The sequence below is a fragment of the Momordica charantia genome (genome assembly GCF_013281855.1).
Source record: "Momordica charantia cultivar OHB3-1 chromosome 2 unlocalized genomic scaffold, Mcharantia_2.0 BLBB01000002.1, whole genome shotgun sequence".
Taxonomy (NCBI): domain Eukaryota; kingdom Viridiplantae; phylum Streptophyta; class Magnoliopsida; order Cucurbitales; family Cucurbitaceae; genus Momordica; species Momordica charantia.
Genome location: NW_028275160.1, coordinates 6,474,016 through 6,501,648, shown reverse-complemented (window position 1 = coordinate 6,501,648; position 27,633 = coordinate 6,474,016). Strand labels below are relative to the sequence as shown.

Sequence of the window (27,633 nt, the reverse complement as noted above, 5' to 3'; positions counted from 1 at the left end):
TTTTATATGTCAATAAACAACTGTAACTGTATAACGGCTCATAATTTATGGGCCGGCCCATTGGAACGGATTGGGCCACACGAGTTTCGGCCCAGCCCAAATAACATGTACGAGCTCCCCAAGGTCGATGGTCAATTTTGATTGCACAAGAGGCATGTGATTCCATCGGCCTTTGTTTGAGTTTTGAGAGCTTTAGCCAACGCCAGTTGAGTGGGGACCACTCCAGGCCAAATAATGTGGGGGCAGATGAAGGAAAGGGGCAATACTTTAGCCAGCTGAGCGTGTGATGTGACTGCCCATTTCGGCCATCCCATCCTCACACTCATAGCCGTGACCGGATAAGATAAATGAATATGTGTAAAAAAAGAGGTAAATTCACGTGTCTGTGGGCCCTACCACATGTGGGGCTTCCGCCTCCTACTCCCGCATCTGTCCCTATCACACTCGCTCATGTTTAGCAACCTTTGGCATTTTAGGCATTGCACTAGCACTAGCCTTCAAGGAAAAAATAAATAATATTAAAAACTAAATTTATGTTTTAGTTGATATATTTTGTTGAAATACTTACAAATGAATTAAATTTATTTAATCCATCAGTTTAATCTTTTAAGTTGAAGTGTAGTTTATTTATCTTTGTATCAGGGTGAGAGGTTCTGTATTCGAAATCATGCATTGTTATTTCCAACAATTTCCTTGTGGGAGTGTTGAGATATTCATAAATGAATTAAGTCTACTCAATCCATCAGTTTAAGTTTTTGGGTTGAGTAGTGTTTTATTTATCCTTAACATGTTTTTCCCGCTCAATTTAATTTGTATATTTTAGTATTTTGGTTGATTATAAGTTTATATGAGGTAATATAAGAATGAAGAGGAACTAAATAAGCTTGAAAGTTTTCTAGTTTTTGGGAGAATTTTGATTTATCTTATTTGAAGTGGTCTAATTTTTAACATGTCATATAAGTGTCGTCAACTAATGGAAAGGACATAGTTGAATAATGTTGGAATGTAATGAATTAAATTAAAAATTTTTAAATAGTAGGAAATAAATTGAAAAAAGTTTCTCTACATATATCGTCGAAACTAAAGAAAATAAAATTGGATTTCTGTAAAAACGAAATTTAAGAGAAGAGGGCAGAAAGAAGATGAGGCGTAATTGGGTTATGATAATTGTGATTACTACATGGAAGATATAGGTTGTGAAATTATGTTTGATTTGCAGAGAGGAGGGTAATAGCGGAATTTCACGTGGTTAATAAGTGATACATACGATTGGAGGTCTTGTTATACTTTTCGGCATCTAATGTTGTTGTATTGCGTGTTCTGTTTTGGGTAATTGATGTGAAGTTTCTTTAGTCGTCATTTGTCAATTGTTGTCGACGATTGCCTTGTCGTCAGAACAATTTTCTTCTCACTTCTTTTATGCTAATTTTCTCCTGCCTGCCTGTGAATTTTTTTTCTTTTATTATTTTTGAGTTCAACTGCCTGTGAAGAAAAATTTAAACAATATATTTCTTCATGGGAATTTGATTCTAAATGTTGTAAAAAGAATATAATTGTTGTCAAGTTTTTATACTATATTTCATCAGTCTTTATTGCTGGACAATGAAGTTTCATTTATGAAGGAATTTTTCTGTCCAACATGAATTGTGCCTCTCTCTCTCTCTCTCTAACAATTGGGGAAAAAATATTTTCTTTCTTGATATTTATTTTACAAAGATGGATGCCTTGGCAGGGATCCACATCCTGTTTCTAATAGAGATGGGACGAGGATGTCTTCTTCTTCCCCTATTCTCAAATTTTGTTACTTTGTGATAAACATTTTCTTAGTATTGTGTCATAATTTGTTTTTTTTTAATGAGATAATATAATTTAAAACTACTATTTATTTAAATAATTCATGTTTTGGTTTAAATACTATCTTGATAAATATATCATCTGCTTTTAAAATTTTTCATTTTAGTCGACGTATTTTTTTAAACGTTCATTTTGGTTTTTGTACTTTTAAAAGTGACTATATATTTTGATCAATCAATCCTTATTTTGGTATCTATATCACGTGCGGTAAATTTGTTGTCAAAAAGTTTTCATTAGATATTAAATTCATGCTCAAAAGGTGTAGATAATGACCAAATTGATTATTTTTAAATGTACAAGAACCAAAATGAACGTCTTGAAAGTAAAAGGACTAAAATGAATAATTATTTGAAGTAAATGGACCAAAATAAAAATACATGAACCAAAATAATATTTAAACATCTATGGCCCGTTCTTAGAAATAGAATTGCCTGACCTCCAACATCCATAGATGCAAGAATGATAAAAAAATACGATTTTTATTTGTGTTTGGAACAAGTAGAAATGGAAACTAGAAATAGTAAAAAAATTTTCCACAAATTTCTATACAATTTTGAGAATGTCTCTAAAAAAATAAAATACGAAAAACATAAATGATTATAAAATGTCTAGAATTCTTAATAAATTAGAAAGTAAAATATTACTAATCCAATGTAACCCATAAATAATTTCCATCTATTCCTGGTCCAAATCTTCTTCAAGACAAGGATTGTTTCATGGACCATTTTCTTGGATGCCCCTCGGACGTGATCAAAATTATAAGATGAGCTCTAATGCTGTTCTTCATGGCCGGAGGCATAACTTTTTCTAAGGAGCGGAAATTTTTACTTGCTGACTCTATATATCTAGTTTTTCAATTTTACAATTTGAGATGGATAAATTTGAGAAAAACTACTATATCTTAAACATTATATATATATATATATATATATATTTTCCCTATTGTGTGACTACAATTGTCTCCTATTCATTTATTATTTACTTCATCATTCAAGTTCAGCGGTAGGCTCGAATAATAATTTTATCCACAAATCCTAACAATACGAATGGCTAATGTCAGTTGGTAATAAAAAAAACGACATTATAAATGCTCTAATAATACAAAACCCCACTAAAATATTAATTTTATTACGCGGAAAAGCTAAAATTGATAAGTTATAGTATTTACTTGTGCATATATATTTTTTAACAGTAAAAGCGAACATAACTCAACAACAATTGGTATATGTCTCAAACTAAGAGGTTGTAAGTTTGATCCCTACATATAATCAAAGACGTTGTATATATCATCTCCCACGCACCCATATAAGTATACCAAATTTTTCCATCAACAATTTTCTCGCCCAATAAAAATACTCTTCAAGCTTTTTTTTATTGATGTTTAATCAAAGTAAAATAAAAAATGATATTGATACTTACTCTTAAAAGTCCTTGCATATAAAAAAGTAAATTCAAACTCACTCTACTTGCAATATATCCAACTAAGTTAACACTTGTATTTTAGATTGATTAATTCTTATTAGCTGTGATGGTCATTTCCATGCTCATGCTTATTTTCACAAAATCTAAAAATGATATTGTGAAACCTAAACATAGCTAAACTGATTAAGCCATCTTCTTTTGTTGTACCAAAAAAAAAAAAATTAAAAAAAAGGACAAGTTTAGAATGCCTTGCTGGAAAGGAAGGAAAAAGACCTTATAATCCAATAAATACTTTTTCAGCTTTTCTCACCGTTTAATCAAAGCAAAAAGTGACCTTTGAGTATTATAAAAACAATTTATTAATGTTTCTCTGGAAAGTGCTTATAGATAAAAGCAGATAATCTAAATTCAATCTTAAGCTAACACTTGTATTTAAATCGATTAATTGTTCATAAAAAATTACTTAAGTTGATGATAATTTTTGTTAGTACAATATGTAAGGTGAGAGTAAAATTCACAATTTATTGGTTGGAGATTTATATCAATTACGTTGAGTTAGACTCGTTTTGACATATATAATTTTTCTAAAAAAATAATGAACTATCAATTCTTTTAACGGTAGTCAAATATAGAGAGTTTGGAACAAGGTTATAAATATCGATGTCGTTAGAAATGTCGAGATCTCAATTTCATGGAAATATCAATAAAATGTCGATATCGATGGATATTTCTGTAAAAATTATAAAAATTATAAAAAATATTTAAATGACCAAATAAACCTTTCCTATTTCTAAATTAGTTATAAATAAATAATCTTAATATTATTTATATATTAGTGATATTTTGTTGGTAATTTTCATATTTTGTCGATTTTCTAATACTATGATGAACATGTCGATTTATCTCTCGTGTCGATGTCGAATTCATGAAAACATGAAAATGTCTACATGTCGATGGATATTTCAAACTATGATCCGAAACCATCTTGGTTACCCACTTCTCATAACCTAAATATTTTGCACACGTAAAATGGTATAATTTGCTACCAAAAAAGGAATATGGATATAATGTGAGTGGGCCGGCAGCGGGACAAAGGAGAAACAAGAGCCAATGGCGAGCGAGATGAAGCGGTCGGCAGAGCCAACAACTCCCCAATGTGTCTCAATTCAGCCACAAATCTCTGATCTCTGTCTTCTTCTGCCACCCCAACCCCATTTCCCATCCCATCGTCCCTTCATAACATACAAACAAACCAATCAAAACCTAAATATATCGACTATTCCATGGATTTCTTCTATTCATTTCATCCCTAATATTTTTTATAAGTTTTCAAATTCAACCTTGATGGATTAGTAATATTCAGTTCAATTAACACAATTATACACGGGTGGGTCGAGTTTTGTTGATGAGTTGGTTGTGTTTTGTTTACGAGTGAGTTTTGTCTTCTATCAATTTTTTGTTATCGAGTTCTAACAACAAAGAACGTGATTGGGAATGAATGATACCTTAGAAGTAAAACTAGGAATTTAAGAAAATATTAAAAATTTAATCAAGAATTACCTCAAACATTTTGGATATATTTAATTATTTATCATACATGTTAGGGGTAAAATAAGTACAAACATGTGGCCCTCTCCCACTAAGATAAGTCTATTCACGCTTCAACTTCAACTGCCACAATTATGGCGAGGAAAAAGGACTAATGTGTCTAGAACTTGAGCTCTACTCTACTCCAACTAGATTCTATTGATTAGAAAATTTACTGACAATTCAAGGAATGTCAAACTTCTTGCGGCAAATCTTTTAATTGCGAGTAGAAAATGTGTTGAGCAACAATCTCCAATGCTTCTCGTGTTAAAAGTAGAGTCCTAACCACCTCCTTAAAGAAACATAATCTCAACTAAAACATTAGAGTATACTTGACTAAACACCACATTGGTGTAAAGTTAGCGAACCGAGCCCACGTCAATTTCTACTTTGCATTGCCTGTCACTTCGAAAAATCAACTATACATATAAATAAACCCAACTGCCAGAAACACACAGCCAAAAAGGAAAAAAAAAAAAAACCCACTGCTCTCATTGCTTTGGCTCCATCGTTGAGCATGAAAATGGGCGCAACCAAGCCGAAAATCATGTGAATTTTGGGGTCCTTAGGAAATGGGAGAGCCTTAACCTTTTCCACTCACTCATTCATTTTGATTCCAAAAGCACTTTTAAAAAGTCCCCTTTCCCACTCTCCCACTGCCACTCTCCTCTCTCTGCTTCTGCTTCTGCTTCCTCTTTGTCTCTCACTCCCATTCCAATTCCCAACCAACAACTTTCTCCCAGGTAACCCTTTATTTATTTTTTGCCATAAAAAAAAGAAAAAAAGAGTAAAATTGAATGGCTACACAATGAAACAAAAAGATTTTGGTTTTAAATTTGGCATTTTTTTCAATGACTCACTCTACTCTACGTCAAGTTGCTAGCTGTCAAATTCAATTTTCCAATGTCATATCAACTGCGAGAGAAAAAAAAATGGAAAAAAAAAATATGGCACAAATTAGAACCACAGAGATGGGGTTAGCTGGAAATGCTCTTTCCTGAAAGATTTTTTTTTCTTCTCTTGTCTTTTTGTACGTTTCTCATTTATGAGAGCTCCAAGAATCGCTTATGAAAACCGAAATCTCTGGATTTATTCTGTTCTTATAAATTGTTATAATTCCTTTTCACATTCAATTTTTAATTATTGTGTTTTAAGTTCTTCCAAATCGGTTTTTACGATACTGCCCTCCGAAATAGCTGGAAATGGGTTCAAGCGTTCCGTCATGTAATGTAACTACCACATGACAGTTCCGGCGAAGAACTTGAAATGACCTTATTACCCTCCTGATATCCCTCTATTTACCTCCTTTTTCTCCATCCGATCAACAAGACGTCGTCGTCTCGCCTCTGCCATACCGTTTCACGAGCGGTCCACGTGGACTCGCACGCAAGACCAATAATATCGAGATTGGACCTCGCGAAACCCGGTTTATTTTCACGATTTATCAGTTTCTGTCAATTTCAGTGCACTTTTGTAGTTTTCTTGAGAGAGATATATATAAATTTCAATTTATGCAATTAAAAATTATATTTTAGTATATTTTAGCAACAATACTCTTAAAATGATATCTACTTTTTAATTCTTACTCATTTTAATCTTTATATTTTTTGAAATATTAATTTTAGTTCGCGTAATCTTTGAAAGTGTCTATATTAAAATTACAAATTTTAAAGATATATGAACTAAAATGCACGATAAAGGTTAAAAATATGGATACTAAAATAATATTTAAACTTAGAAATGAAGTAAATGAAATTTTCAATTAAAAAGCTAATTAAAAATTTTAAAATACTACATGGGTGTTTCATTTGATATGAGATTGAAATCTACAGGATATTTGTAAGACTGAAATATTTAATTTGGCCAACCTAGTATTATTAATTAATATCTTTTAAAGTATTTCTCAAAAAAATAAAAATAAAAAATTTAAAGTAAAGTTGGATAATAAAGTTTGGAGGTGAGAGAGAATATAATTATATATAGAATTGAATATTTTGGTTTTGTGATGTTCATGCAGAGAGAGAGATCTTATGGAGCCGTTGGATAAAGCTCAGCCCAAATCCTCCCCTCTCGCGCCATTTCCTAGGGATTCTCGGGGCTCGCTCGAGGTTTTCAATCCCTCCTCCACGTACTCCTCCCGCTCCATCAATTCGATTCCGCGGCCGAATCCTGCGTGGCCCAATTGGGTGGAGCCTGCGCGTACCAGCTCCGAATCGGACTCGTCCCGCCTCGCAGCCAAACCGGCCGCCGGAAAAACCGCCGATGAGATTACATCATGGATGGCCTTCAAGGACGCCAACCCTTCCCAGCCGTCGTCGCCGCTCGCTCAGAAGACTATCTCCGCGATTCTCAGCGAAAAATCTCCGGCCGTGAGGGCGCAATCGCCGGACGAAGTCGGTTCCGCCGCCCAACGCGCCGCCGAGTGGGGACTGGTGCTGAAAACCGACACGGAGACTGGGAAGCCTCAGGGCGTCGGAGTTCGAACTTCCGGAGGCGATGAACCTAACGCCAAACAGGAGAATTCGAGAAGAACTTCGAATAACTCGGTGCGGAGTTCGGGCGACATGTCGGACGACGGGGCGCGAGAGCGGGGGATTCCGAGAGTGTCCGAGGACTTGAAGGACGCTCTGTCGACATTTCAGCAAACATTTGTGGTTTCGGATGCAACGAAACCGGATTATCCGATTATGTATGCTAGTGCCGGATTCTTCAAGATGACGGGCTATACATCCAAGGAGGTTATTGGAAGAAATTGGTAAGTCTCGTCTCTCTCACTCGCCAAACCATTTTCCCCCAAATCTTCTAGTTTCCATTTGAACTTCAACTGTTCAATTTCTTTCAGAAAACAATTTATACGTATACATGTTGAATTCATCATTCAACTTGTAAATTGAACTTTATCTTAATAGTTTCGAATTCTGAATAATTTTCAATTTCAAGTAGCGAATTTCTATTAAGGGCATAAACACTTCCTAATTAAAGAAAGAAATTGACAGTTCGAGGGAGAGAATTGCTAAATTATTTTAGGAGTTCTTTATTTCTTAATGATGAATCCTTCTTACTTGAACTTGAATTTAGGAAATGAGTTTTTATAAGAACAACATATTTTACCTTCTCGCTTTTCTGGGAAAGTCTTTCAGTCTGAGTTTCAATATTTTCTTAGATAGTTCATCTGTTTCTTATTGAAGAATCTGTCGGTGACGAAACTCTCTGAAATACCAGAAGTTTGACTGTAGAGAATTTTTTAACTGAGGGGACTAATGGGGGTGGATGTGCAGTCGGTTTTTACAGGGTGCAGATACAGACCCAGAAGACGTGGCCAAGATCCGAGAGGCTTTACAGGCGGGGACGAGTTACTGTGGGAGGTTGTTGAATTATAAGAAAGATGGGACCCCGTATTGGAACCTACTTACTATTTCACCTATCAAAGATGATGACGGGAAAGTTCTCAAGTTTATTGGGTCAGTTTTAATCTCCCTGTTTATATGCGCCTCTCTCTGTTTCATTTGGTGCTTTCAAATGGTCCCCTCAAAACTGTATATTTTCTTTTTTTCTGTCTTTGCATCTTCATTCCACTGCATATTCACTCTTCTAACTTGTGAAGCTCCATATGAGTCAGTCTAATACTGGTCCAAGCGAAAGAATGGTAAATTCAGATGTCTTTGGAGTCATAGAGTTTGATTATACCATCTAGTTATGATATAACATATATCTTGTTATTACCTTGAATTAATTGGTCTAGTACATGTGACGAATTGTAGATCTAGATGTTATTGAAGTCTTAAAGCTTTGATTACCCGTTCATATATATGTTATTATCCCGAATGAGTTGAACTAGTCCAACTGAGGAATGGTAAATCCAGGTGTTTGAATAATACTTACTTTTGAATCTTCCACTGATCACCACTAAATTTAAGGAGGGAGTGGTCAGATTCACAAGTGAGGAGGTAAGTATTATTCTTTGAAGCTATTGAGCTCCTGCCCATATAGCTGTGATAGTAATCAAAATAGCAGGTTGAAAATAGAGATGCTTTTTGAGGCCATATAGCTATCATAGGGTGGGATGGGTTATAGATATGAAGTCACGGGAGTGTGTTTTTTGAGAGGGAGAAATGAAACTCAATTATGGAAAAATAATTCCAAAGCCTTGAAATCAGGAAGGTGTCTGAGTGTAGGATCTATGTCTGATGAAGGGAAGATTTTGGCATATGGGCATGCCAAATCAAGATGGTACTTTATGGAAAAAATGTGACATGTATTACAAAACATGTCACATGATCAACTAGAAGTGGGCATTTTTCCAAGTCGCTGTAATAATAAACAACCAACTTTTATTAAATTGTTTTGCCCACTGGGGGTGGCTGTCCCTGTCGTCTTGCCTACTGATTCAATGGTTGATTGCGATGGAATGTGGCCCCCTCCTTTCTTCTCTGATGATAAACCATGACCGTCTGATCTTTAATGGACTGTGATTGATAACAGAAAAGAATGTTGGTTAAGCGAAGTTAATGAGGAGATAAGAACAATAATTATCTTTTGCCTTTTTTAATTATCTTTAATTATTGTTTTTTTATTTGTCTGCTGATTTGGCAGAATGCAAGTGGAGGTGAGCAAACACACAGAGGGCTTCAAAGATAAGATGGTCCGTCCCAATGGCTTGCCAGAATCCTTGATTCGTTATGATGGTATTGTATATTACCTCCCTCTCTACATGATGGTTTCTTTTGGGACCCATTTAGAAAAGTTGGAACCATCTAATTGAATTTGATGTTATAGGGTAGTTCAGCTCGTAAGTATATCCGAAAATAAAATAAAATTGTGAGAATAGGATGTTAAATATTGATAAATGATTAAATTTACCGTAACTCATCAATTTAAGTTCTTAGATTATGGATTCGATACTTATCATCATCATGCGTCAAGTTTTGTTTCTATGATAATTGTGAGAGAAAATGAGCCAACCGCGGAAGCTTCCAACTTCTGTGTGATGTTTTACATGAATGTTTTTTTAGATCTTCGTATGGACATGATGTGTAATGTTCATTATTAGAAATAGAAATATTTGGCTGTTGTTAATTAATATTATGAGTTACCATTCAAAATTATAAAAGAGAAAAAAAGGGGAGAGAATGGAATGAGACTCATTGTATTTTGGGATAGTTTTTAGTGTACTGAAATTGTTTTTTAAAAGTTTAAAAGTATTTGGTAAAAAGTTTAGATGAAATGTAAGGTGGCTACATCTGCTTGAATTTAATATTAAGGTCAAGACAGTTGTTTCACAAATTAGTAAAAATACATGTAAGTTGGACCGAACCCTTATTAAAGTCAAGACAATTAATTAATTAATTAATGTTGTTGATTGTATTTTAACTAAAATACAAATTAAGTAGTGTTTTCAAAATTTCAAAAATATTTAAAGGTAGTTAACTTTTCATTTTCCTCCAAATATGCAAGTGTGAATTTGGCTTGGATTGGGGCTGTAAATATGATTGAATTTTGGTAATTTTGTTTTCGTTTTATTATAATCTGCACAATCTTGTTGCAGCCCGGCAAAAAGAGATGGCTACCAGTTCAGTAACGGAACTCGTGCAGGCGGTGAAAAGGCCTCGGTCTCTAAGCGAATCCAGGCCTCGAGCTCTAAGTGAATCTATGAGCCGCCGGTTAGTTAGAAAATCCGGCGGCGACGACCTTAGAGTTGAAGCTGCTGCCATGGTTAGGCGAAAGTCAGAGAGCGCCGCAGCTCCGACTGGACGAAACTCACATGGGAGAAGTAGAAGGTCGATGCAGCGTATAAGTGAGCTGCCGGAGAAGAAACCCAAGAAATTCGGCCGTCGTTCATTTATGGGGTACGATTCTTTTGTTGAATAATATATGTTTTATATTTATTTATTTTTTGTCCCGATATGTTTATTTATTTGACAGGTCTTTTTTCTTTTGAAACTTTTTTTTTTGTTTTTGTTTGAGCATGGGGTGGATGTTCGACTTCGCGACCTAAAAATTTTATTCTAAATATTTAACTCTTAATTAATTATTATTATTATTATTTTAAAGATTTACTTCCTGCGATTGAAATGACTTTTTTTTCTTAAAATTAATTCTACTGAAAAAGACTCTTCTTTTTTTTTAAATGACTCTTTTAAGTAAATTGAAGTGACTGGTTTATTGACTTGCATCTTGCGTTAAAATTGTCAGGTTGTCTTAAAAATAAAATTTTGAATATAATAACTTAATAGGGAAATTATACTAAATGGCGCATTCCTATACTTAAAAAATATGATTACTTTTCCTTTTGTTTTTTTTTTACCAAAATGTCACATCTCACAAAAGTGGATTTTGGTTGGTCTATAATTGTATAAGTTTACAATTTATATCATTTTTGTAAAATTTTAAACATATATAAGAGTACACATTCTTTTTGTGCTATGTTTGTAATTCCCACTAATTAATATTGAAAAGTTCGTTATGATATATTATCTTTTATTTTCTATAAAAATTAATTGAAATATAAAATATTTTAATTAACATAAGTTTTTTTATTTTTTAATTGATAGAATTTGAAGAAGGATTATCATTGTGACACATTCTTTTTTATTTTTTTTGTAAAATAATGATATCATTATGACATTAATATTAAAAAAATAGTGTCAACATGAGTTTAACTTAGCGGTAATTGACACTTGTTCGGTAATTAACACCTGTCCGCTTTTAGGTGCCTACGATTTATTGAATTTTAATTGTTTCACTTTTGTACACGTATATTAATTGTTTTTATCTTAATTCTTTTTTTTTTTTTGGGATAAAATAAATCATTATTTCATTTCTTATTTTATTTCTTTGGTTGGTTTAAAAATAAGAGAAGGAAATGTTTTAGACTTGAGTTATTAATTTCAATGAAAATAAAAGATCAAAAAATAAATCATGATAGGGGTGATCTTATAGTTTATTTAAAATATGAGTATTAGACAAATTTGGTTTAGTTAAATGGTTTACAAACACCCACTTTATTTATCATCATCTAAAAAGTTGTGTACATCAATTTAAACTCTTACCTTATCAAAAGATAATCTAACTAATATTAACATTAAATCGACAAAAACACCATATAGGGAAATAATAATTAAAAAAAAAATTCAAAACTGATTCTGAATCCAATTTTTAATACATTAAAGATAGATAAAGTTGTTCATGGTTAAATGTATGTTTGTGAGTTTGCATAGGCCTGCATATATCTATCTCATTACATAAAATCTAGACTTAAAAGTTCCTCATAAAATCTCTTCTTATCAATAAGGATTAAGAGGAAAAGTCGGTCAAATGTTGAAAGCTTTGACATTGACATTGAAGATGGCTCAGACGACGATGATGAGACAGATGACGATGAGAGGCCAGATAGCGTTGATGACAAAGTAAGGCAGAGAGAAATGAGGAAGGGTATTGATTTAGCTACTACCCTCGAACGTATAGAGAAAAACTTTGTCATTACTGATCCCCGATTGCCTGACAATCCCATTGTAAGATTCTTTCCTCAACCGATCATATTATGTTGTTTTTGAGTAACAAAAGAGTAATGAATAAGAAATTGAATGTTTCTAATTCTATTTCAGATATTTGCTTCTGATAGCTTCCTGGAACTAACCGAGTATAGTAGAGAAGAAATCTTGGGAAGAAATTGCAGGCATGTTCAAACTTCCTCTTCACATAAGGCATGAATGGACTTTGAATGGACTAATTATCTGTTATTATTCTGGATGTTGTAGGTTTCTGCAAGGACCTGAAACCGATCGAGCCACCGTAAGGAAAATAAGAGATGCAATCGACAACCAAACGGAAGTTACAGTGCAACTTATTAACTACACGAAAACTGGTATGCTTGTTAGTCATAGATCTGTGAACTCCAATAATGTCGCTTGAACGGGAGATAAATAATTGTGTTTATTTGAAAGTTATCTATTTCTTTTTCTTATTGAATCTCGATGCAGGTAAGAAGTTTTGGAACCTGTTTCATCTACAGCCTATGCGTGATCAGAAGGTACTCTTCTCTGAAGATTCTAAAAGACATAAACTTGTTAACTTTTGACCTATATCTTGAATCAAATATATATCAAGAGGTTGTTTTATGAATAACATGGCCATAGTTTTGAGCTTAAAAAGGTAAGTGCTTGCTTTTGCGAACAGGGAGAAGTCCAGTATTTTATTGGAGTACAACTCGATGGCAGTCAGCATGTGGAACCGCTAAGCAATTGCATACCGCAAGATACTGCAGAAGAGGGTGTAAAATTGGTCCGTAGTTTCTATATTTTAATTTTCATCGCACTTTAAGATTCTTTGCATTTGGAACCAGTTTTTGCACATTAATCTATTGTTCCTGAAAGAGAGTATTGTTGGAAGGATTCATTTCTCTGCCTTTATAATAGATTATTCGGTGATTTACTGTGACATGTTTACTTAATGTCCACTGCCAGATAAAAGAAACTGCAGAAAATGTTGATTTGGCGGCTAGAGAACTTCCCGACGCCAATTTGGTATGTCGAACTGTTAATACATCTCTTGAAACAATTTGAAGTTTCTGTTTCTTACAAGAAAATATCTGCAACCTACAGACACCAGAAGATTTATGGGCAAATCATTCCAAGGTGGTCCAACCAAAGCCTCACAGAAAGGATAGTCCTTCTTGGAAGGCTATCCAGAAGGTACTGTTCATTTTACCTTTTTGGCCTGAATATTGCATTCAAAGCATAAAGTCTTTCGATAACTAATCCCTCTTGTGAACAGATTGTCACAAGTAATTGTAACTTGGAAGTAGTATAAACGGAATCCCATGTCTTCGCCATCCTAGTTTTACACGTACGTTTTCCAATAATATATATAAGAAACTAAGAAAGATGAATATCCGGTAGGAATCTACCTGTGAGTTCTTTATAAGACTCAGCTGCATCATCTGTAATTTGCATCTATTTTCGGTTCAAGTTAATTGATGTATAACCTCTTCTAAAACAGATTTTGGACAGCGGAGAACCAATAGGACTGAAACATTTCAGGCCAGTTAAACCTTTGGGATCAGGTGATACTGGCAGGTTTGTGTTGTTTCTTTCCCATTTTTATCCATCTTGTTCTGGAAGAATCACTGTCATTTTATCCGACTGGTTTAGTCTACAATATTGAACAAATCCATGTAATGTCTATTGTGTATCACTAAGCTAGCACAAATCACTCTTTTATGTTTATGTGACATGTTTATGTTGTCGACTGCAGCGTGCATTTGGTTGAACTGTGCGGGACAGATCAGTATTTTGCAATGAAGGCAATGGATAAGGGTGTTATGCTTAACCGCAACAAGGTATTGCAATATTTTGGTTTCCATTCTTTAACATTACATTTGACTTTTCTACTGGTAATTTGAGAGGCCTTGATATGTTGTACAAGAACTTCAAAGAAATATAGGATTCGGAAGAAGTCGATGATAAGATATTTTAAATTGTTTTGAGGAAAAATATTTCTGTTTTTACAATTCATTTGATAAGCGTAGTATTTAAACTTCGGCTTTGGATTTCTCCTACTTTATTTAGGAACTCTATTCTGTTTTGTTGTACAGGTGCATAGAGCTTGCGCAGAGAGAGAAATACTTGACATGTTGGATCATCCTTTTCTTCCTGCATTATATGCTTCATTTCAGGTTAGAAAGTTAGATAGACGCTGAAGAAATAATCTACATTGGATTTCTTGCTTACTGAAACGGTAAAAAATGTCTAAGTGGGTTGAATAGAACAGCTGTTTAAGCTGAATGTGAATAGATTGTTGATTTAATTTTTCTTTATGTACCTCCTCATTCATCTTTTATGGTCTAATAAATTAAAATTATAAAATTTTGAGCTATTTTGCAGACAAAAACACATGTTTGTCTTATAACTGATTACTGCCCTGGTGGGGAACTCTTTCTGCTTTTGGACAGACAACCTACAAAGGTCATAAAAGAAGATGCTGTAAGGTATATAAAACCAAAACTTGGCATCCTAACACTTCACTTCTGAACCAAAGTTGGGATGTTTCTATCAGTTTTTTTTTTAGTTCTGCGGGGTGTGAGATCAAACCATCGAACTTTGAGATAAATGATAATAATATTAATAGGTGTCTTATCCACCGAGATGAATGATATGTTGCTAGCAGATGTAAACTTAAATCTCTTAGTAATTTGTTTACTGAACTTACATTTCATCATTGGTAAATGTGAAACTTTTTTTGCTGAATTTCAATTTTTATGTTTAGTGTTTGTAAGATTTGATTTTTCGCTGGGTGGATGCAGGTTTTATGCTGCTGAAGTTGTCGTGGCATTAGAGTATCTTCATTGTCAAGGTAAGGTCATGTTTACTATTGAGAACCTGATTAAATGAACCTAAAAGTTACTCTGAATTTTTATAATTTTCTTTCAGGGATAATTTACCGGGATTTGAAGCCCGAAAATGTTCTACTACAGAGCAATGGACATGTTGCCTTGACAGATTTTGACTTGTCATGTTTGACTTCTTGCAAACCTCAGGTATCCCATATGTTCTAGATCTAATTTAGGAAGCATTTTTCATTAGTAAGCTATATGACTTCTCTTGATGTGAATTCTGCTTCTGGAACTCTGCAGCTTTTGCTTCCAACCACAAATGAGAAGAAAAAGCAATCAAAATCTCAACAGGCTCCAATCTTTATGGCTGAACCCATGCGAGCATCCAACTCATTCGTTGGTACTGAAGAGTACATAGCACCGGTTTGTACTACTTGCAACAGTAATAAAATCATTGGATAGTTTCCAAATTCGCATATTTCGACCAGAAACAACAAATAGTATACTAAAAAATTTGCTCATTTTCACCCATTATATCAGTGTCTGTTCACACGAGAGCCTTTAGAAAAAGGCTAAAAAGGCAGTCCCCCTAACCCCTAGGGGGAGCTAAGAAAATTAAGTAAAATAAAATGCATACAACTTCTTCCTTTTGTTTGAAACAACCCATGCTTAAGGTGGAAACTTACTCCGTCCTGATGTCAGGAACAAGGGATGATACACATTGATCTGTTCTCCTTTGCATGTTTTGTGTTACTGGTAGATCGAGTTGTCGTTGTCTTTGTCGACGTCCAGTGGTTGCAAATTTTTTTGCAGGAAATCATAACTGGGGCAGGCCATACTAGTGCTGTGGACTGGTGGGCTTTGGGTATTTTTCATTTTGCTTTTTTCTGATTGAAAATGTTTGAGGATTTATATCTTGATTTTGATTGCCTTACTAATGTTCTTTTGATGGTTTATGTCTCAGGCATCCTTATCTATGAGATGCTCTATGGATACACTCCCTTTAGGGGGAAGACAAGGCAAAAAACTTTCGCCAACATTCTTCATAAGGATCTTAAATTCCCAAAGAGTATATCGGTACAGCATTTTAATCATTAAACTATTCGAAACTAGCATACAAAGTTATCTTTCTTTTACCATACGGACTTTGTTATTTTCTTTCACCATACGTCGGTTTTGGTCGGTTGAAAACTAAAAATGAGAAAAATCCTTTTGTGTTGCAGGCTAGTCTTAGTACGAAGCAGTTAATTTTCAGGTTGTTGCATAGAGACCCCAAAAACCGATTGGGTTCTCAAGAAGGAGCAAACGAAATCAAACAACATCCTTTCTTCCGAGGAGTCAATTGGGCGCTCGTTCGTTGCATGGTAAAAACTACAAACTCAATCGAACAATACTTTAATGTTTACCGGTCAGAACCTTTAAAAATTTGACAACTTTTAATTTTTTGAAAATAAAAATGTTTTTATTTTTTGTCTCTCTACCCCGGTTAAAAATTTAAGAGCGGTAAGCAAATGATAAATTCTGACCTATAAGCACTTAAATATTTTTCGACGTTGCATCATTCACATGTTCATGAAGAAGCCTCCTTTACTAATATGTGTGGTTGTTTTTCCAGAGTCCGCCCGAGCTTGCAGCTCCTCTTTTCGAGACAACAGATGCTGAAAAAGATGCTATTAAAAGTAAAACTTCAGATTTTGATCTAAAAGATCTTGAACTCAGTGTTTTCTGAGAAGTTTCCTCCTTAATTATGGCTTGCGTTCTTCCAAAGGAATGGCTCTCTTCAAATAATTATTTTATGGTCTGATTTGTTCTGATCAATTTCACCTTCCTAGTTCTGCAGCATTTTGGAGCGTTTGGTCGCTTTAGCTTGTGAATTTTTTTTAGGCTTCAAAAGCGGCTTTCTTTTTCTTCAGTGTTTTATTTAATCTTTCCCAATAATGTAATAAGAATGTGTTGTAATGTAATGGTGGTTGGTGAAATAATCTCTTGGTCTGCTTCATTTGTAATAATTTGTAATTGTTTTGTTCAGTCTTGAGCTTTCATTTTTGTGTATTGATTGTACGTGTATCGATTTTTTTCTTTTATGGTAACTATAAACAAATTAAAATATAATTGTTATATTATAGCATTTGTTTTTGTAAGTATAGAATTCAAACAAGGAAGTTATTAATGTCTTGATTAAGTATAATTCAAGTCAATGATTATACCAATTTTTTGCATAATATTTACCTTTTTGTTTTAGTACATCCGTCTAAAAGGTACTATCTTCTACTAAAAAGTAAAGTTGTGAGTTCGGATTCTCTGTCTTATCTTTATACATTGTATTAAAAAATGTATATGAATAATTTTATATTTTGAGTAGGGGAAAGCAAACATCCAAAAAGCATGAAAGATAAAACCACCTATCTCGATTGGAAGATGAAAACTAAAAATTTGGATATGCATGCCTATGTCTTGTAAATATCTCATTGATTTCAATTTTTCTTTTTACGATGGAACGACAAATATTTGAATATTTGATATTTAGATCAAGAATATATGTCTTACCAATTGTTGAGTTATTTTGATAAGTTAGTCCGAATACTTGTGGATATCAAAGAAAAAAAAGTTGTGCTATGAATAAGATGCTCTCACCCTCACAGAAAATGTACACATTAACAAAAATATTACAAGCTATTTCTTTACATTTATTTCATATTGAATATTCTTAATAGATAAGATGCCAAAATTCATGCAAATCTAACCTTCTTTGGAGGAAAATAAGGAAAAAAAAAAAACCTCACTAAAACGTAGCCATATTTTTTAGAGAATCAGAACTGAAATAAACTAAAATGAAGAATCGTTGAAATTACAAAAGATTGAACGTACCTTGCAAAGAAGACCGAAATTGCTCGGACAGTCGAGGGCAAAATCGTATATTAAAAGGATTAGATTAAGAGAGGCTGAGATGAAATTGGATCAGAAACATTTTTTATTGAACAAAAAATTTGGTTTGTTTTTCTAAAAAAATTAATCGTATAATTAAAGTGTTTTTTTTGCCCTTTATTATTGTTATTATTATTTAGCCCTAACCCAATCCGCAGCCGTCGGATTTAAAAAAGAAAGGGACCCACTTCAATTTGGGGAGGCGTCCAGCGATTTACAGTGGACGTCACCGCACCTGATAATAGGCATTACAGCCGGGAGATTCATAAAGACCAACCGAAAACCCTACGGAAATTAGGAAGAAAAAGAAAAACCTTCTTCCTTAAACCCTAGAAACGCAAGTGGAGGTGACCGAGGATGAAGACCGTCACCGGAAGGGTCATCTCTTCGAAGCCAATCTCTCTCTCCAAGGCGGCGTCCACTCTCTCCTCGTTCCTGTCCACCGATAATGGCGCTTCTCCAGCATTCTGTGCGTACCTGAGACGCGCCTCCGCCTCTTTCAATGAGTTGAAGCAGCTACACAAGGAGCTGAAGTCTTCGCGGTCCGATCGGAAGCACCGGCATCACAGATCTGAGGTTTTTAGTGGCTTAGAGGTTGCCGTGGATGAAACATATCGGAGTGAGGCGAGTCATGGGATCAATCATCGGATCGAAGGCGGCGAGAAGAAGAACTCTTCCGTATCTGAGAGCAAAAGCGGGAAGAAGCGGCGGGATAGTAGGGACCGAACTGAGGATAAGCCGGCCCTCAGTGTCCAATCTGATCGAGAATCAGGCCGTGAATATCGAGAGGACGCGCGGGCGGATGGAAAGAGGAACGGGAATGGTGGTTTTGAGGGTGTAATAGGTGAAGATGGAAAGAGAAGGAGCGACGAATTGAAAACAGAAGTTGAACGTAAGCCTAGCCGGAGAGTTGAGATGGATGTGGAATCAAGCGATGGAGTTAAAAGCAGTGTAGCAGTTGAGAGTAGGAGAAAAAAGCACAAGAAAAAGAGCGAGGAAGAACATGGTAAGACTGGTGATGATGAACGTGATGCTGGAGCCAGACAAAGCTATAGCAAATCACGAATTAGTGATAATAACGGCGAGATTGAAGCTGCTGCGGGGGATCTCGTTGAGAACAATGTAGCAAGGGGAAAAGATAGGAAGAAGGACAAGAAGAATGTGGGTGATGAGAGGGATAAAGTAAGGAGTGAAGGTCGGAGAAGAAGAGACGTCGAGGCAGAAGAGACCGCGGATAAGAACAACGGTGATTGGAAGGACCTTGTGGAGCTGCCGACCAAGAAGAATAAGAAGAAGAGGGAAGAAGATGCTGGCGATCTTCAAAATAACAGTGGAGGCGCTGTAGAGAGAAAGGGAATGCCAGTTTTGGACAGTAAAAAATTGAAAAGAAAAGAAAAGAAAAAGAGGAAGAATCGAGACTTAGAACGAGGGGGTGGCGGTGGTTCAGAGGAGCAGCAGGGTACAAAGAGAAGGAAAGGAAATTTATGAGACAATAATGGATGAACTTTTAACCTTTTCCCGATGATGATTTATTAGTTGGTGAAGTTTAGAAGAAGGGGTGACGATGGTTTAGAGGAGCAGCTGGGTACGAAAAGAAGGAAAGAAAATTTATGAGATAACAATACTTTTCCCAATGATGAATTGTTAGAAGTTGATGATTCCATGGGCTGACAGTGTTATACCCAAAGCTTCTGCTTACCAATTGCTGTCACTGGTAATTGTTTCGACGGTTAATATCATCGTTCTATTTAGATTCTTTATACAAAAAACATTATCAATCTATTTAGGAAGCTAATTTTGTGTTCCTTTTAGTGAAAATGGGAATATTAGCACCCTTTTCCCCCCTTCTGGGCATTGGTTTATTTTGTAATTGATTTCTCAACTATTTGATTAATGAAAGCTTCCTGTGTTCTTGGTTGTTTTTTCATCTGTTTGTTGTATATACTAACTTTTCTGTCTGAATAAGGAGCTCATTGATCTCCGATGTATATTTGGAAGAAAGAAGAACTGTGTGAAAGACAACTATTATACGCAAAGAAAAAATAGATGGTACTGATTTGATGCTTATACTATAGCATCAGGTAACACTCAGCTGTCTGTCATTTATTTTGAATTGATGGTAAAAGATAAGCAATTTGGTCAAGAGATGGATCATTCTGCGTTGGCCAAAAGGTTTTGTGCTTGTTTCTCATGACGAAAATTGTTCTTCTTTGAGTCATCTGCTGACCAAACAAATATACCATGAAGTTCGCCCCTGCTTTGAAGGATGCTGCATGCTTTAAAGAACCCTTTTTCCGGTGTCAAACCGCCACTTCCATCTGTAGCAAAGCTTGCTAGAACATTTCCACCTTGATAATTGGAGCTTTGGGTCTTAAAATGATTCACAAACTGAGAAACTGTGGTACCTTTATCATAGGAATAGAACTGGAAGTTGACATAGTCTATTAGATGTCCGTACTTCCTCCACAAAGCTAAGTAATGAGACTGCACAGTGTCATCCTCGAACGGTGCTATGGATGCAAACGAGATGACATTATGGTGTTTCAGACGAAGTAGGAGCTGCCCTATGCACTCGGTAAATGTATCGGGGTCTGCTTTGAAGTGTTCATAATCGATGTCAACCCCATCCAGATGATACTCCTTCACTATACGAGAGATTGACTTGAAAGCATTTTTAACCCAAGATTTGACAGATTTGGGTTTGAAGTAAGCAAATTCTTTGCCGACCGTATCACCCCCGAGGCTGACAGCAAACTTGATGTTTGAATGCCGAGCCTTGATGGAAGAAACAGAAGAAGGCGAGAGGTTTTGTTCGTCCCAGAAGACTCTGAATTTGCCGTTGGTCGCAGAAGGAGAAGATAAACCGGTGTAATCGATGGCAAAGGAGAGAATGAAGTGGAACTCTACATCAGGATGAACAGGTACGTCTGAAAATCTTACATTTCCATCAGCTCCTATGTATTCTCTGAAGAGTCGTGTGTTATTTTTGGGGGCTGCCTCTAGTGATGGAAGTATGGCGCTTAGGAATTGTAGAAGTGAGAATAGGAAGAATATTCGAGAACCCATAGTAATTGGTTGAAGCTGAATGATTCTTCTTCTATTTCTAAACCATTGATGCATATATTTAAAGTCTGGTGGGGAAATGGTGGATTTGGGATTTATCTATGTGAATTTGTACATTATAGCCAAGAGAATCATAAGATGCCTCATGGGCAATGGGACGGCAACTAGGCGGCAACGGCAACCGAATTGTCAGTTATGAATTAGAATTTATGTTTGAGATTCACTAGAACCTTGTTTTGTCTCAAGAACATTTATTATTATTTTGTAGAAAACAATGGTTCCTACTTCCTAGGCTTTAACCATCGGTCTATAGTTTGAATAAAGCTTTCTTGTATTATATATAATACATCGAAGTGTAGTTCTCTACCCTTGTATCTTGTTTGTACTTTGTCAATCCGAGCATAGCTCATGTGGATAAGGCATTTATCACCATTCCAATGGTTAATGTTTCGATCTCTACTTTGGCAATTGTTGGGTAAAAAAAAGTATTTTTGTTTGTCTTTTTGGTACTCGTACAAAAAAAAAAAAAGAAATATGGGAGGTGGCCACCATGATTACTCATTGATCACTTGGGCCATCCCATGATAGTTCCTACTTTTATTTTAAGCTTGATATTTTGATAATATCTCATGATTTTAGCCTCTATCAATAGTTAATATAAGATAATATGACGTTATTAGTAAATTGACAAGCAGTAATGACATTTATGGTTGGTTATGGGCGGCTAGTTTAAAGCATATATGTTGTTATAAAGTTAGGGTGGCTATTTGCTATGACTACTTAAAATTGTTGGGGCATCTTTGAATCTAAGTGGATCAGGTTTAGTGGAAGGATATTTTTCTTTTTCATTTATTTCTTCTGCTTATTAATGTAAACATATGATAAATTTAAATGCAGTTATATATAAAAAGGTGAATGGTAATTAAGTCCCTAAACTTTGACTCTTTTTTTTTTCTTGTTGAGATGTGTGTTTTGGGTTTTTTAATGCTCATTTTGATAATATTTTTTTTTGTTTTATGTTTTTAAAATTTCTCACAATTTCTTCGCATTTATTTAGAACACGTTTGAATTCTTAGCCAAATTTAAAAATTTCCAAAACGTGGTTTAGATTTTGAAAACGTTTATAACAACGAGAGTGGTTCTTGTAAGCTTAATTTTCAAAAATAGAAAGCTAAAAACAAAATGCTTATCAAACGGGTCTTTTCAAACTTGGAATTTTAGTTATATCTCTAAGTTTTGGATTATGCTTCCATTTAATTCTCATCGACAAAATGTAGAGACAAGATATTGAACCTTGATCTTTAGAGAATGAAATAGGTACCTTAATCACGAGATATGGAAATGCTTTGATCCACACAATCGAACGTTGGCCCATGGTTTCGGAGAGGTCGCTTATTTGAGAAGCTTGTTTCCCCACAAGAATTTCACTTTCTGTTTGAAGTTTTAGTTCTTTTATGAAGTCATTATGAAAAGAAAAAGTTTCATTTTAATAGGTTAAATTCTATTAACAATCCAAAACGAAAAAAAAAATACATTCATTAAGTCCTTTTTTATATGTGCTATCTATAAGAACATACCTCTCATTTAATTGATTTAAATTTTACTAATTTCTTATGGCCATTAATTTTTCATTGAAGTTAAATTTATTCACTAATAACAAAGATGTGAAGATACAGATCTGAAAAGACATTTATTATTATCAAAGAGTATTATAAAGTTTAGCACTGGGGAAGATCGGACGGTTGGGAACAACTTTTGACTGGAGAGTCTTCTATTTGAAACCACTCAACTCTAAAGTCTCTAGGCCACTTCAAATACCTCTTCATTTATTTTAGTACCAGTAGTACGGATCAACACCATTAATTTTTCATACTATTTTAACTTATTATAAGTCATGTTAATGATATTTAAAAGCATTTACTATTATAAGTCATTTTAATGATATTTAAAATCTTTTTAAATTTTGTACTATGGTTCGAAAAGTTATAATTTAGTCCTTATAGTTTGAATTTAGGTTTCAATTTTGCCTCTATTATTTAAAAAAAGTTACAATTTGGTTCTTATGGTCTGAGCTTAGTTTCAATTAGTTTTTATAATTTTTTTTAAATCAAATTGGTCCATGTAGTTAAACCTTAGTTTCAATTTATTAGTTTGATTAATCTCATGAGTCCCTATTTTCTTTAAATTTTTTACTCAGCCCTAAACTCTAAATAAATATATCTATATATATATAATGGTAGGGACAATTTGTAAAGTTTGACTCAATAATAAGGAGAATTTCAAAATCATAAGGACCATATTAAAGCTTCCTTCAAATTAGAGGACCAAATTTATAATTTAACTGGAAAAATTCTCATGCTAAATATTTTTCCCACAATAAGATTTCTTAAACTCTTAATCATTCCTTCCATCAGATCTCATTGCCTTTCTTACCAAATTTCCATTGCGTTTCAATACCTCTTTTGAATTTGGCATCTTAATTATGTGCCTAGAAACTTCACATTGGTGTGTAATGTACACAACAACCTATTAGTTCAATGTAAAATTTTGTACCAACATTTTAGGATTATGGCTCCAATATACAGTATTTCTCTCTTTTCATAGATTCAATATTAGAAGACACACTACAGTGTTCTCTTTTCTTTTTGTTATCTTCTACAATATATTCTTTTTTAATAAGAAAACTTATGATTTTAATAACTTTCTTAGGCGTTCGTTTGAGCATAGATCAACAGTTGAGATATATATTCTCGACGAAAGTCAAAAGTTCAAATTCCCAATTCCACATGTTGAATTAAAAGAAGAAAAAAAAAACTTTATTAAGATGCGTAAATATACCCGGAACCGGATAGCCACCGATTCTCTAGAAGGCACTCCCACTACACTTTGGGTTGACGAGAATGTATGGGCCTTTTGGCCCATGGGAGGCCCTATTCGTCTGGTTGAACGGGCCATTGGGCCCATGACAGGCCCGATTCAACTTTCTTGGGGACATACGACGGAAACTGAGCGCGTGCCCAAGCTGCGTTGTACCTTCCACTAATTTGGGTCTATTTTCAAGTCTTACGTGGCGAAAATAATTCCTAATTTTTTAGCCTAGAAATAGAGATATGAAAGGTTCAATTTAACTTAATAGAGAAAAAGTTGATCTATAAGCAAATGAATAATTCCCCTTGACTTGAGATCATAAATTCAGATTCTAATCCATATAGACACAAATAGTCCAACGAGAAAACTAACGTTTTTTATCGATGATATATTCATTAACCAATTCAAATATGCTTAAAGTTAGCAAAATTTATTAGTTAATTTCAATAATAAAAATATATAATGAAGAATAATATACCAAATTAGATTTAATTACAAATAAGTTTATTGCTTTTTTGTTTTTTAAAAAAAGTTTATTGTTTTTAAAATATAAATTAAATAAAAAAAATATTATGATAAAGGTTAAAAATCCCACATATAAAATATAAAACCTATCTAAGTTTATTAATATATCTGGAGCCCCATGAATATTAATATTGTATTTTAAAAATGGATTTAGAATAAGATCAAGGATCCTCACAAGGATTTTAATACATAAGACACGAAACTCAAAATTTTCCATTAGCAAAATCGTTAAATTTTTAATATATTTATACATTTGAGGGTAAAATTGAAAATTTTAAAATATTAAAGAGTAAACAGAGAAAAAACCTAAAATGTTATGACCATTCGGTATATTTATAAATATATATATATATATACCACCACACTATACGTAGACGCAAACCCCCTTTGTTAACCTATGTGTGACTCTCACTGCATACGGCTCGCACAAAGACTTCTAAATTCATCCCGAGCTTTTTTTTCCACCTCTCCTCTCCCATCCTCGATCTATATATATATATATATATATATATATATATATATATATAACGTTAAAAAAATTTCATTATAATTATTAATAATTTTGGCATTAAAAGGCTATAAAAAAAATAAGAATAATAATTTACTAAAAAAAAGAATAATAATAGGTTGGCATAAAAAGTATTGCCTTGAAGCCTTTAAGTATAGCAGAACAGCCATCCATGGTACCAAAACGCGTCGAGGCCTATTGGCTTGATGGGTGAATTGAGCTTTTCAATTTGTCCTACATGTCATGGGTTCGACTCGTTTAGGTAGAAAGAATATGGAAAAAAGATGATACTTTAACATTTATGAGGTATATTATAAAATACCTTTTTTAGCGAATATGTATATTACGATAGAGCTGAGAGTTGAAGGTAGTCATGCACCAGGGCTTTCAAAGGAGAGTTTTAGAGTGGGGCGAGCTCGTGTGTGGCTCTCAGCTTTTCTCCTAAACCGACTTCGAAAACTATGTAGCCTTAATCACAAGTGATAAATTTACCTAACATCTCAAGACCCCAACATAGAAGACAATATTGTTAGATTTAGGAGCCTTTGAAAATATAGGGCCCGTTTTATAACGTTCAAGTTTCTTGTTCCTGTTTCTTTATTTTTTAATGAAGAAAAATTTATCGCATGATTCCAATCTCCAACAATTAAAGTATGATAAAACAATTTTTCTATTTATGTTTTGAAATAAATTAGAAATGAGAACAAGAGAGGAGAAACTTGTTTTGATTAATTTTAAAATTTCTATACAATTGTGAGAGTGTTCCCAAAGAATGAAAAACAAGAAATAAAGTTAGTTGCAAAATGTTTAGATTTCTTAAGAAAATTAAAAACGAAAAACAAGAAACGTTACCAAACGGACCATAATTTCTATGTTTGTGGCACGTACTCCCGAGAAAACTTCAGTTTGTTTAAATGATATGTTTTAAACTTTTATCAAACACAACAGTAGTATTAAGACACATCTATTTTCAAACAAATGGCAAAGTTCGGTGATTTATTTTTTGTACTTTAGCTTCTTTTTCCACAAATTAAGAATATTATAAACAACTACATAATAAAAAACATCAAATAAAATAATCTTAAATATCTTTTTTTAGAACAATTCTATGGAACTTAGGTAATTTGAGCACAAACTCATTAATAACTAATTAACTAGTTAAAATATATATATCTACAATCAAAAAGTCGTAAATTCGAATATCTACCTTTACGTAGTGTACTTTTCAATAGCAACATTTTCAAAATTTAAAAATAAACACTACCTCAAAAAACTCAAAAACCCCGAAAATAAAACTCACCAACTTGACCTAATATAATTAAGTAGCTAGCTTTATTAACAACCAAAAACTCCAAAGATTAAAAGCTAATAAAAAGATACTTTCCTCTAATAAAGAGAAATTTGGGTTCAGAAAAAGCAAAATTAAGGTATGGCCAAAATCCAAGCAACTCTTTTCTCTGCATCAGAATACAAACTTTTTGACATTGCCAAGAAAGGAATGGCAGCTTTCTTTCTTATTTAGTGAGAGAAAGAGAGCGAGCGGAATTATACTTTTTATTCTTTTTTCTTCTCCAATCCAAAACAGAGAATTCCGATGGGTAATTCCGGCGGAACACCGCCGTCATTCTACGCCGTTCTCCTAATCTCTCTACTGTCCGCCGGCGAAAGTCTCGTTTCAAACGATACGGTACGGAAATCAATATTTTTTTGGAAACGCTAATTAAATAAAAAAAAGTAATATTTTTCTTGTATTATTAATTATCTGAATTTGTAGAAAACTTGTATGTACGCCGTCACCGTGGAAACAACCTGCACGAAGGGCGCCGACACGTCGAACCACGTCAGCCTGAGGTTCGGCGACACGAACTCGAACGACATTGTCGTAAGACGTTTGAATTCAATGCACGTGAAGAGGGTGGACCCTTTGGAGCCTGAAGTTCTGGACGACATGTCGAGAAAGCCGTTCCAAGCTTGTATGGTGGATCAGTTCCAAGTGACCGGAAAATGCGTGACCTCGCCGGTTTGTTACGTCTACCTAAAACTCGCCGGCGCCGACGACTGGCGGCCGGGATTCGTCAAAGTCCGGTCGCTGGAGGGCCCACATCTTAGCTCTGGTTATTTCTATTTCCGACGTGTATTGCCTCGGCACGTGTGGCATGGCTTCGACACGTGTGGAGGCGAAGTCACTCCTTTTGGGATCAAACACCATAGAAAAGTCTTTGCAGCAAGCAAACATTTCAGGCATAAGCTTAATTAAATTCCCCCAAAGTATTAATTATGTTATTAAATTGATCAATTTCTTACATTGCTATACATTTTTAATTGAATAATTATCTTATTTTATGCATTCAAGTACGTCCCTGATAATTTTTTTTTTTTTGTTAGATTATGGTATATTTGAATATCTTTTATTGATGGGAGAAAGTATTAAAATTACTGAATTTAAAGGGGAAGTTGGGAAATCTGAAAAAGTTGCATCAGCAATAAATAGAAAACAGAAGAGGGGGAAGTGGTCGAATTAAATGAATGTTTATTTATCTTCTTCATTAAT

General features: G+C 34.1%; 4 protein-coding genes across 7 annotated transcripts; 3 read left to right on the top strand and 1 right to left on the bottom strand.

Annotated features, from left to right (window-relative positions):
• Window positions 1-5,482: 5,482 nt before the first annotated feature.
• Window positions 5,483-17,221, top strand: PHOT1 (phototropin 1). 4 transcript variants are annotated; one of them, XM_022290498.2, is made up of 23 exons: window positions 5,488-5,606; window positions 6,881-7,618; window positions 8,142-8,324; window positions 9,457-9,548; window positions 10,409-10,709; window positions 12,155-12,374; window positions 12,468-12,538; window positions 12,621-12,727; window positions 12,843-12,892; window positions 13,039-13,143; window positions 13,326-13,385; window positions 13,464-13,553; window positions 13,861-13,937; window positions 14,116-14,200; window positions 14,456-14,536; window positions 14,745-14,848; window positions 15,164-15,213; window positions 15,291-15,397; window positions 15,494-15,616; window positions 15,896-16,058; window positions 16,158-16,270; window positions 16,417-16,557; window positions 16,809-17,221. In XM_022290498.2, the coding sequence occupies exons 2-23, from the start codon at window positions 6,894-6,896 to the stop codon at window positions 16,920-16,922; spliced, it is 3,162 nt and encodes a 1,053-aa protein (XP_022146190.1). In that variant the 5' UTR covers window positions 5,488-5,606; window positions 6,881-6,893; the 3' UTR covers window positions 16,923-17,221. The 4 variants fall into 4 exon arrangements, 3 of the variants coding, with proteins under 3 accessions (XP_022146192.1, XP_022146190.1, XP_022146191.1); XM_022290499.2 differs by having other exon boundaries at window positions 5,490-5,606; window positions 16,007-16,058; XR_015789254.1 differs by lacking the exon at window positions 15,896-16,058 and having other exon boundaries at window positions 5,485-5,606.
• Window positions 17,222-18,399: 1,178 nt separating this feature from the next.
• Window positions 18,400-20,045, top strand: LOC111015519 (uncharacterized). Its single transcript, XM_022290577.2, has one exon. It carries the CDS (start codon window positions 18,476-18,478, stop codon window positions 19,604-19,606), a length of 1,131 nt encoding a protein of 376 aa, XP_022146269.1. The 5' UTR covers window positions 18,400-18,475; the 3' UTR covers window positions 19,607-20,045.
• Window positions 20,046-20,269: 224 nt separating this feature from the next.
• Window positions 20,270-21,302, bottom strand: LOC111015520 (chitinase 2). Its single transcript, XM_022290578.2, has one exon. The coding sequence runs from the start codon at window positions 21,236-21,238 to the stop codon at window positions 20,270-20,272; it is 969 nt and encodes a 322-aa protein (XP_022146270.1). The 5' UTR covers window positions 21,239-21,302.
• Window positions 21,303-26,580: 5,278 nt separating this feature from the next.
• LOC111015516 (embryo-specific protein ATS3A) lies at window positions 26,581-27,429 on the top strand. The gene is made up of 2 exons (XM_022290569.2): window positions 26,581-26,769; window positions 26,857-27,429. The coding sequence occupies exons 1-2, from the start codon at window positions 26,677-26,679 to the stop codon at window positions 27,337-27,339; spliced, it is 576 nt and encodes a 191-aa protein (XP_022146261.1). The 5' UTR covers window positions 26,581-26,676; the 3' UTR covers window positions 27,340-27,429.
• Window positions 27,430-27,633: the final 204 nt, after the last annotated feature.